Raw genomic sequence first — 12193 nt, 5'->3', positions numbered from 1 at the left:
ATGCATACATACAGTACACTGGGTCTGCTGATGTGCTGAATTGAATACATGCTTCTGGAGTAATTAAGGCACATTTTTAAAAGGCAGCCTCTAGGTTCACCAATAGTCAATAGTACAAACCTGACATTTCTTATCTGAATTGAAAATGAGACACCATGAGGTAGCCTTGAGGACTATTCCATTACTGTACAGTTGATGGTTCAGTAACGTAACGCCAATGGTGATTAGGAGGGCTGTGTGTTCCGTGCTGAGGCAAATTAACTGTCAAACCCTTTGGGGCCTGTCATATATGGACACCAGAGATATGAGAAGCAGACGGACGGCCAAGTGTGTCATGTTGTTCTGTGATAACAAACCTTTAACTATGCTACAGTAGCAATGAAATGGCAATCCTAAAGAGAAAAATAACTTAAATGGTACAGGTAGACAGACCATTTTTAACACTCCTGGTTTATCTAAAGGGGTGTCTATGGGTTCATGGTTTTCCAACAGAGATCAGGGACAAGGTCTAACATTGCGTCCCAAATGGCACCCTATTACCTATATAGTGCACTACTTTTGACTAGAACCCTATGGCCCATGGTCAAATTACTGCACTAAATAGGGAATAGGGTGCCATTTGGGATGCGAACTAAACCATGGGGGGGGGGGGTGCAGAGAGTGAAGGCTGGCAGCAGGTTTTGCAGGTGGCTCCAGCTAGTGCCTTGCAGAGCTCCCCAACGATTCTCCATCTGCGTCTATCTCCTCATAGTCTCGGTGCTCAGTGGAAATGTGGATTTCAATTGTACTAGACTCTGAACCTAGCAAGACAAAATAGGGGATAGGGGAGATGACTGAGTTAAGGCGGGTATATATATATCCCTTCTCTTACACTTCAAATCAAAACTCCCAAGAGTCTACAATTAACAAGTCCTCTGCTGCAGCTCTCTTCATTCAAGGCATGCACAACACCTTCATACAAGTAGCATATCTCTTACCATTGTGATTTTTATTAACAGTTTAGACAAGACTGTATTTACATGTGTTATGGGTTCAAATATATGTTTGGATCCTCTTGTTAAACCTCCCCCACCAAAAAAAACAAGCCAAACAAATTTCCAACACAACTCTATATCGAAACTTAAATATAAGATCCTTGAGAGTCATAATACAGAGCCAAATTCATAAACAAGAAACACTAAAGCCTTGAAAGTTGTTCTTTATTTCACGAGGAGTTTTCATTAAAAAGTCAGGTTCACTGTCTCAGATCCTGAACAATCAAAAACATTAAATATCTGTGTACATTATCTTGAAATTGTGCACCGAAACATCTCACTAAGGGCTAGATTCTGTCTGATCCGAACTTGCTGACACCCGCATAGCGGTTGTTTTGGCTGTGTCGGCGGAGGAACTGTGTTAGTTGTCAAATCCAAAAGTGTATCCTTGCGTTAGATTAACCAGATTACTTTATAATCTAACAAATTCCACGCTACAAGTTCAAACACTCAAATGCGTGATTTTCTATTGTCTACACCTCGATTAGTCTGATAGGCTATAAATGAACATGAAACCATGTATTTGCCGACACTTCCTATCAACATTTTGAACTTCTAACGCGGTAGGGATAATAAGGAAGAGAGTGGTTTGTGACACACTGGGCAGCCGCTGAAATGTGTCTGCTCATACCACAGTTACACCTCTAACATCGCCAAAACATTGCTATGCGGATGTCTGCCAATGCGGGTTAACACTAAATCTGACTGAATCATGGCCTAAGTCTGCTTAAATAGTAGAACATAAAAATAAACAAAAACATACATTTCTCCCAAAATACATGATATATTTTTGTCCTCACTTAATTGTAATATAACCATGTGAGAGCAGAAATATTGACATTATGGAGTTAAAAGATGCAGCAGCACATCGCAGGTAAATACACATTCTACTACTACAGAAACAGTTCATGTCATTTCATGATGAGAACCAAAGCCTTTCTGTCTCTGGTCATTTCTCCTGGCTCAGACCATCATCCTCTATAATACGTCATCTAAGCTGGTCCTGGGGGACAATCTCTGACAGTAATATATTTTTCAAAACTGGATTTATTAAGGAAAACTTTGCCTGGTGAGTGAGGACATTCCCTATGAGATCTGAAGTCATCTATAACTTTATAATCTAAAACCAAATCCATACTTGCTGGTATGATATGAAGCAAACTGAGTGCGGCTTTATTGGCAGCACCATGCACAGCAGAATGTAAGGATGATGCCCAGCGTGTGTACAACAGGTTTCACCAGCCTTGATACACTGGGGAGTTACCATTGCCATTCTCCCCGCTCTGCAGCCACACATGCCCTTTACCTTCTGATAGGACGCTGATGGCGTCGGAGGCCGGCTGCCCGTTGCCTGTCATGTTCTTGCCTGTCATGTTCTTGGCCTCCTGGACATGGCTCTGGTAGAGCAGGGTGGAGCCCACGATGGGGTTGTAGCCCCCCACGTTAGCCGCCGAGGTGGAGGCTGAGTCCCAGGCCAGCTCCCTCCTCCTCTGCAGGCTGCAGTCCACTTTGAAGCCCGTCCAGCCATGGAAGGCCAACGTGTTGAGGAAGCCTGACATGGGGTTCAAGATCCCCTGGAAACAGTAGAACATAAAACAGAGACCTTCAGATATGAACAAACCTGAGCCTTCAAAATAACACAATAACATTGGTGCTGGACTGGTTTGCTGTACAAATGAAAACTTCTGGCCAAGATCGTTTACTATAAAGTAAATGCATTGACAGTGAACCCACCATGATAAACCATGTGATGAGGGCTGCGTTTCGTATATTCTTCAAGTCACCAGCTTTTATATCTGTCTGCATCTCCAGGTAAAACAGCAGGCTTTCATTGATGATGTTGGGAAGCCAGCTGAAAAGTGGGAATCATGATAAAGGTATCGTACATTAATGTCAGGAAAGCATACTGAATGTCAATACTTTTTTATAATGAATCTTATTTTTCATTGTGAAAATTAGTTAAGTTCCTTTACTGACTAGACAGATTCACCAAGGGCTAGCTACAATATGCCAAATTAGGTCTCTGGCTGCAGTTACACAGGTAGACTGATTCTGATATTTTTTCCACTAAATTGGTCTTTTGACCAATCACATCAGATCTTTTCACATCAGATCTCTCTCAGAGCTGATTGGTCAAAAGACCAATTAGTGAGAAAAAAATATCAGAATTGGGCTGCTTGTGTAAACACAGCCTTAAAGTAATTGATAAAAAGTGTAGTAAAAAAAAGTGCCAGTTCTTCAATTTTGAAACTTGGATCTTAGAATTCAAGGGCCTCTGCAGCTCTCCATAATGTTCAGAAAACGCTTTGTAGAAATACATGGATTTACACTACAGCATTATAAGTATGGCCTCTTTGAGGAAGGTCATGGACTTTATGAAGAAAAAGGTCACACATAAGCCATTCTCCAGCATTGCCAGGAAACACAGTTGCCTTAACTTAATCAAATGTATGTTTACTTTATTGCCAGGACCTGTAATATAGGTTCCTCCATAACCCATTTACTTGCCGCCAAGTTTTGTATGCTGTTTGGCTAACACAATACAATAGAATACAGGAGAAATGTTATAGACTACATACTATGTATCCCACAATGACATGCAATATTCTGGTCTTTCTCTTAGATAAAGACAAGTTTCTTGCCAAATAAAGAAGACCAGCATGATTTTGAAGAAGCGTATTTTTATCTCTGTTCCCAGGCGTCTCTCGTTTTCTGTGTAGATCCCTTGTCGTCCCTTCAATAATGATGTCACTGAATGGAGAAAAAAACTAAGGTTCACATTCTTTCTTTCTGCTTTTACAATAATCGCAGAATGTTTCTTCTGAAAAAGAATAGCTATAAAAGATTGAACCCATTTAAACACATCTCTGTAGGACTCTACATTTAGATACAATAGAGCTGTTAGTATTTACAGTTGAATTCGGAATTTTACATAGACCTTAGCCAAATACATTTAAACTCAGTTTTTCACAATTTCTGACATTTAATCTTAGTAAAAATTCCATGCCTTTGGTCAGTTAGGATCACCACTTTATTTTAAGAATGTGAAATGTCAGAATAATAATAGCGAGAATGATTTATTTCAGCTTTTATTTCTTTCATCACATTCCCAGTGGGTCAGAAGTTTACATACACTCAATTAGTATTTGGTAGCATTGCCTTTAAATTGTTTAACTTGGGTCAAACTTTTCTGGTAGCCTTCCACAAGCTTCCCACAATAAGTTTGGTGAATTTTGGCCCATTCCTCCTGACAGAGCAGGTGTAACTGAGCCAGGTTTGTAGGCCTCCTTGCTCACAAACGATTTTTCAGTTCTGCCCACAAATGTTCTACGGGATTGAGGTCAGGGCTTTGTGATGGCCACTCCAATACCTTGACTTTGTTGTCATTTTGCCACAACTTTGGAAGTATGCTTGGGGTCATTGTCCATTTGGAAGACCCATTTGCGACCAAGCTTTAACTTCCTGATAGATGTCTTGAGATGTTGCTTCAATATATCAACATGATTTTCCTACCTCATGATGCCATCTATTTTGTGAAGTGCACCAGTCCCTCCTGCAGCAGAGCACCCCCACAACATGATGCTGCCACCCCCGTGCTTCCCGGTTGGGATGGTGTTCTTCGGCTTGCAAGCCTCCCCCCTTTTTCCTCCAAACATAACGATGTTCATTATGGCCAAACAGTTCTATTTTTGTTTCATCAGACCAGAGGACCTTTCTCCAAAAAGTACGATATTTGTCCCCATGTGCAGTTGCAAACCGTAGTCTGGCTTTTTTATGGCAGTTTTGGAGCAGTTGCTTCTTCCTTGCTGAGTGGCCTTTCAGGTAATGTCGATATAGGACTTGTTTTACTGTGGCTATAGATACTTTTGTACCTGTTTCCTCCAGCATCTTCACAAGGTCCTTTGCTGTTGTTCTGGGATTGATTTGCACTTTTAACACCAAAGTACGTTCATCTCTAGGAGACAGAACGCGTCTCCTTCCTGAGTGGTATGACGGCTGCGTGGTCCCATGGTGTTTATACTTGTGTTCTATTGTTTGTACAGATGAACGTGGTACCTTCAGGCATTTGGAAATTGCTCCCAAGGATGAACCAGACTTGTGGAGGTCTACAATTGTTTTTCTGAGGTTTTGGCTGATTTCTTTTGATTTTCCCATGATGTCAAGCAAAGAGGCACTCAGTTTGAAGGTAGGCCTTGAAATACATCCACAGGTACACCTCCAATTGACTCAAACGGTGTCAATTAGCCTATCAGAAGCTTCTAGAGCCATGACATAATTTTGGGGAATTTTCCAAGCAGTTTAAAGGCACAGTCAACTTAGTGTATGTAGAATTCTGACCCACTGGAATTGTGATACAGCGAATTATAAGTGAAATAATCTGTCTGTAAACAATTGTTGGAAAAATTACTTGTGTCATGCACAAAGTAGATGTCCTAGCCGACTTGCCAAACTATAGTTTGTTAACAAGAAATATGTGGAGTGGTTCAAAAACAAGTTTTAATGACTCCAATCTAAGTGTATGTATACTTCCGACTTCAACTGTATCTATGTATGAAATATCTGATATGAGTGTGCCTGTGGATGCGGCCTGTGGGCCCTGGTCAAAAATAGTACACTAAATAGGGAATAGGGTGGCATTTGGGACGCATTTGCCTGTCCAAGGCTCTGAATCATAAAGAGCTAGCCAGTACCAGAGGGGCAGTTTGAACTGACCTGCAGACACAGTCCTGGCGAACAGCGTAGGGTTGACTATAAGCACCAGCAGTAGAGGAGCGTAGGTAGTGATGTAGTGAGGAATGGCATGCTGCAGGCCATTCTCACAGCTGCAACACGAGAAAGGCACTGCACATCACACAACCTTACATGTATCCTCCAGGCATGGGGGAAGGATCACAGGAGGTAGCAGTACAGAGACATGTTGGGTTAGCACACCACAATCCTCAGTCATTTAAAGGTGTAGTTCAGGATTTTGGCAATGAAGCTCTTTGTCTACTTTTCAGAATCAGATGAACTCGTGGATACAATGTTCATGTAATTGCATCTAACTTCCTTCATACTGGACGCAGGTACAGTACATAAAAATCGTAAGTTAATTTGACTCTGGGGAAGTAGATAAAGGGCCTCATTGCCAAAGTCCCGAACTATCCCTTTAACTACAATAGGGCTATTGACTGTCAGTGTACAGCACAAGTCTTGGAATGCACATAAAACTGGTCTAACATCAAGGATCCTGAGACAATGTTCACTCCTTCAAGTATCTTGACAGTCAGCAGTACAGTAAATGTTGTCACAACTTCACAAGCCTACATTTTCAATGTGATTCATGACAACACAAACTTGATGTCACAGACACAGCCAATGGAGAGCTGTTAACATACCTGGAGATGGATGGGTAGTAGAGCATGGCCACACCCTCCACACACAGCAACACGGCCAGACCCCATGTGATCATGTGATACAGGATGATGGTACTGACGGAACAACAAGACATCACGTCATGAGGCCCTGTGTTTTGGTTAATTATGTCACATGGCCTGGATTTTAATCTTTATTTAAAGCTTTTTCATTTCAATTTTTTAAATTTTTTAATGTCAGATGGTCCAGTACCATCCTCAGACAATTGTTTTCATTTTTGTTATAATTCTCATTTCTGGAAAGGCTTAAAATAGAGGTTAAAATCCAGGTCATGTGACATGGTTTACTAAAACACAGGGCCCTAGTCATGATTCATGAGCCAGGCAATGCTTTCAACACATAAACATACACTAAATGTACGAAACATTAAGGACACCGTCCTAATATTGAGTTGCACCCCCAGCTGGCTGGATGTCCTTTGGGTGATGGACCATTTCTTGATACATTCAGGAAACTGTTGAGGGTGAAAAACCCAGCAGCGTTGCAGTTATTGTTTTGTCTTGCCCATTCACCCTCTGAATGGCACACACACACAATCCATGTCTCAGTTATCTTAAGGCTTAAAAATCCTTTAACCTTCTCCCCTTCATCTATACCGATTGAAGTGGATTTAACAAGTGACACCAATAAGGGATTGTACATTTCACCAGGATACACCTGGTTAGTCTATGTCATGAAAAGAGCAGGTGTCCTTTATATTTTTTACACTCTGTGTAGTATATTTCACACAATATCTCATAGAGAAGTGATAGAGAAGTGATATAGCAAAATGTATATCTATATATTGATAGCAGGAGGAGAGTATAGACTACCTGATTCCTGCAGATCTTTTGACCACAAGGAAGACATCCACAGCGTAACAGAAGGTCCACCAGAAGGATGCACTGAAGAACAGCTGGATCCACATCTGGGGAACACAAACCAGACTAAACATCAGAACAACACACTGTATATAAACCTTACTGCAAGGGCCTCCCGGGTGGCGCAGTGGTTAAGGGTGCTGTACTGCAGCGCCAGCTGTGCCACCAGAGACTCTGGGTTCGCGCCCAGGCTCTGTCGTAACCGGCAGTGCGCGCTAACCAAGGTTGCCAGGTGCACGGTGTTTCCTCCGACACATTGGTGCGGGCTGGCTTCCGAGTTGGATGCCTGCTGTGTTAAGAAGGCTTGGTTGGGTTGTGTTTCGGAGGACGCATGACTTTCAGCCTTCGTCTCTCCCGAGCCCATACGGGAGTTGTAGCGATGAGACAAGATAGTAGCTACTAACAATTGGATACCATGAAATTGGGGAGAAAAAGGGGTCAAATTCAACTAAAAAAATAAAAAATAAACCAACAAGCATCATACAGGAGGATATTGTACACAGTGCAGAATCTCTCCTTGATAAGTAAGTGACGTGATAGCTTTCTAATGTAACTAATCTCATATTTGAAATAGGCTTATGTCTGTGTCTCTGCATGTTTAAGAGCACAGGGTGGTCGGTACATCTAGGCATCTCTGCTGTGAGTCAGTGTGTCCAACACCCAAACACTGGATCAACGTTGTTAAATGCTACATGCAGAATAATTGACTTACTCAGGGAATTTAAAATTCTCTAAATAATGGTGATGGTTCAACACTCTTGTTGACTGTGTGCAGTGAGATGTTTTATTTTATGGTTCTTCACAACAATAACTCCTTTAAGCACCATTTTGTCATGCAAGTTTCAAATGTTAAATACAATCTGCTAGCCCATTCCTGTCACTACTGTATATTTGCTGAGCTCCTTTTTGTCTCAGTTTAGTTATTTAGTAGATGCTCTTATCCAGAGCAACTTAAAGGAACAATTAGGGTTAAGTGCCTTTCTCAAGGGCACATTGACTGATTTTTAATCTATTCAGCTCAGGGATTCAAACCAGCAACCTTTCAGTTACTGGCCCAATGCTCTTAACCACTAGGCTACCTGCTATAACTCTTCTTCTGCCAGGTCAGGAGTTTTTCCTGGTCAGATTACATGGTCAGGAAAAAGTCCTAGACGTGGTTATCATACGTACTGCACTGCCGACGCAGAACACCTCTGGCCACACGTCGCTGTTGTTGGCCACATTGATCCCGCTGACAAGGTTGGGCAGGCCCAGCCAGATGGATGACCTCACTATGATACCTGGAGGAGACAAACACAACATCTCAAAACATCTGACCGTCTCATAAAGAACGGTTTAATGAGGCTCCTGACTGTATGGATGTCAAGGAGTCTCCATTGATAACACACTCAGTAGAAAGGTCAAACAAATGCAACAAGGCTCAGATCACAGAAACTAAATAGAAATAGAGGGTCATTTTTAAACATCTGTCCGTTAAACTGTCATCTTTGTGAGGTGGACGGAAATCACCATAGCATCATACACACCTTACAGGGTATTATACTGGAGTTAAATCCTCACTGGCTTTAATTAACACTGGAAACAGATAATGAAGCTGTTGCTTATTTGGCTCGTATTATTACAAACCTTGTTAATGTGATTCTGTCATGGAATCCTTTTTATTGTGGTTACAAGTGTAATGGAAATACTAGAGACCTCAGGTGATGGTTCATAAGGGCCTTAGCACTGCCCTGCTGCACTGTGCTATGAGCCTTGGAAACGTGTGAGTGTACTTCAGGAACTTAACGTGATGTACTTGATGCTCTAGTGTGCTTTGGCTGAAATGTGGCATGTTGAACGTATTCAAGTTGTTTTTATTTGCAGTAGGAAAACCACCCTGCTGGGAGAAACTGGAACCACATACTATTCAGGTTAATTACATTATTCTTTGACACCTTCTGTAGAAGCAAAATAACAAAGAAAGACATACCTTTGTGGGTAGAGAATGTCAAATGTATAATTTCTCACTACCAATTGATGTAACGTGTTGATTCATTGTGTTCTAATGTCATTTTCCCTGTAGACAATGAAATAGGTTTTCATTGCAACAAATATATCAGCATATGCATCAGCATATCAGCAATGAAGAATAGAATTGATCAAACACCCTCAGTTCCATTCTCACAAAAGGACAGCAGTCCTCAGTTCTTCTTCTCCAGTAGTGTCTTAACTCTACTAGACCTTCTAGTAAAGGCCATGACTCAACTTAAAGTGCTTTGATTTAGTATGATATCATTTTGTGTGACAAATGTCAATTTTGTGACTATTTCAGAGGGCTTCGAGGATATAAAATGTCAGCAGTGACAATTCAAGCAATGATGGCTGACTAGACTACACCTCTCACATGAGTCTAATTCTAATCTTACTATATCAAGGAATTATCCAACACATATTCTAGTTTCAAACAGTAGCCTAGGTGATGTTAAGAAACTGAAACTACTATAGTAGCTAGGCCTCATTTAGACACTGCCAGGAGACAAATCAGTCCAATGGTTGGCTTGTGGGACATACTGTATTTTCTTCATTGTGTATAATTGATTACCGTTATGAAAACAAACTGGTAAGAGGCCATTCTTTCACAATGCATAAATGGTTTATAACAACTTGAAAATGTTGGCTCGTGCGTCATCATAATTAGGCTTAGCTACATGACATTTCCACGTGAGACTGTGAGCTATTACAAAATGAGCAAATTGAGCAATATGCCCAATTGCATGTGATATTTGTTATTGTTATTGTGTTACTTTTAATTTGAGCCTACTTGGTAAATATGTTCTTCTTGAACTGCACTGTTGGTTAAGGGCTTGTAAGTAAGCATTTCACGGTAAAGTCTACACTTGTTGCATTCGGCGCATGTGACAAATAAAGTTTGATTTGATACGAACTGGTGTTTCACTAGCAACAATAGTAGATTCCATTGTCATAGGCTATGATGAACAATTAAAAAGTTCAGAGTAAAGTAGGCTGACACAATTCTAAACTTGGTGTACGCCTACAGCTTTGATTAAACTCTCCATCGGATCGGCAGTGACGTGGAAAGTGTTGATGAAAAGTAACGGGACATTTCCTTACCTGTACATCCCAGAATATCACATATGCTGATGATAAACAATATTCTCGACGAAGACGCTGGCTTGGGAAGAGGGTACTGTCCAAGGCGTCTGTAACCCCTACGTTTGGGCAAAAGTTGTAATATAGAAAATACCAAACTTAAACCTGCGCTACCAATGCAAATGGCACTAAAGAAGAGGGGCTGAAAAGTAATGACAAATTCAGTCGATGCGTCTCTGTTTGGGCAGCAGAACGTCTCCAGCCTTGGGGATGCCATCATGGACTAGATGCAGAAAAGCAGGCTACGGTGTCAGGGGAGAAAATAAAGGGAAATTCATTCATTTAGTCGTGGTATGAGCTGCTCCTAGTGAAAATCACGGGTTGAATCATCATGTGCTTCTATTTAATCTTTCCAGTCAGGGTTTAACTGCCCCACATTGGTAAGAGCCTACAAAAGGAATGTTGCTCTGACATTTGGAGTAAAAAGGCTTACTCTTTGTTCAGTTACATTTTTACAACAAGTTGTCCATGCCTCTAAAGTATAAATTGCATTATGAGTGTATGAAAATGTGAAAATAGGAGTGTATCGATGTGTGTTCAGGAAGAGACTGTGACTCACCTTTAATAAATAGCAGAGGCTGTAGTACTGGTGGAAAATATGTAATGCACAGTATGCAAAAATTTTCATTTTCTACAACAATTTACCCAATTATACAAGAACATGTGATCATATGCAGTCATTTAGAGTGGTTTGAATGTAGGTAGGCTACATTTGAAAGTTGAAATACAGTAGCAAAGGCCCTACCCTGTCCAGACAGATAGATTATGAACACCCCACTGCACAGCCACTTGGCTTGATTAGGTAGGGAGCTGCTGCATTCCAACTCTTAAGAACCAGAAAAGCAGGTGTGGAAAGGATTTGTGGAACAAAACAAAGGAGCTATGAAAATGCATTGTTTACAGAGAGGGCATTGAGTGGGTTTATGCAATGATAAACTATTCTAATCCATGCCCTTTCTCTGAGGCACAAAGTAATTTATGTGTTAGGTTGACAGTGGCAGGGATTAAATCAACATCATTTACTCCTGAGGTACTGACCTGTAGCACCCTCTACAACCCTGCTGGTCATCTATGAACAATTGAACATCTTGAAGAACAATTTTGCCTTAATGGCCATGTACTCTTATAATCTCCATCCGGCACAGCCAGAAGAGGACTGGCCACCTCTCAGAGCCTGGTTCCTCTCTAGGTTTCTCCCTATGCCTTTCTAGGGAGTTTTTCCTAGCCATCGTGTTTCTTCATCTGCATTGCTTGCTGTTTGGGGTTTTAGGCTGGGTTTCTGCATAGCACTTTGTGACATCGGCTGATGTAAAAAGGGCTTTATAAATACATTTGATCGATAGATTGATAGTAGGTTATTTGATTTTGCAGCATCCCCTGGAGAGCTCTCTCTCTCTTCTCTGTCTCGTTCTCCCTCTGAACAAACCTCTCTCTGCTACTGTCATCTGATGGTGGATAAAATAACTTTAAAGAATGTTTTCATCTGGACTGTCCTTGGGATAGAGAATCACCTCATTGCATCCATGAAGAGTGCATGTCACAGAATGCGCATAAGGAGTGCCTTGTCATGTTTTCTCACTGTCACGTGTTTGCCTCTCGATAATGTCAATGAGGGGTAGCAAATTTGGGGTATTTAAAAATCAACAAATTTATGTGGATGATTCGTTTATTATTGTGGCGGATCTGCTTTGGGCAGTGTCAGTGTTGATAATGCCAGTGTACCTATCACAGGTG

General features: G+C 41.2%; 1 protein-coding gene across 1 annotated transcript; it reads right to left on the bottom strand.

Moving 5' to 3' along the window:
- Nucleotides 1-633: 633 nt before the first annotated feature.
- Nucleotides 634-10742, bottom strand: LOC112233796 (G-protein coupled receptor 143-like). The gene is made up of 9 exons (XM_024401668.2): nt 10421-10742; nt 8480-8589; nt 7262-7356; nt 6413-6505; nt 5748-5857; nt 3677-3785; nt 2769-2886; nt 2341-2608; nt 634-800 (listed from the first exon to the last, which is right to left on the bottom strand). The coding sequence occupies exons 1-9, from the start codon at nt 10677-10679 to the stop codon at nt 697-699; spliced, it is 1266 nt and encodes a 421-aa protein (XP_024257436.1). The 5' UTR covers nt 10680-10742; the 3' UTR covers nt 634-696.
- Between the last annotated feature and the right edge of the window lie 1451 nt (nt 10743-12193).

Source organism: Oncorhynchus tshawytscha, linkage group LG03, assembly GCF_018296145.1.
Source record: "Oncorhynchus tshawytscha isolate Ot180627B linkage group LG03, Otsh_v2.0, whole genome shotgun sequence".
Classification (NCBI taxonomy): Eukaryota; Metazoa; Chordata; class Actinopteri; order Salmoniformes; family Salmonidae; genus Oncorhynchus; species Oncorhynchus tshawytscha.
This window is presented reverse-complemented; position numbering and strand designations above follow the sequence as displayed.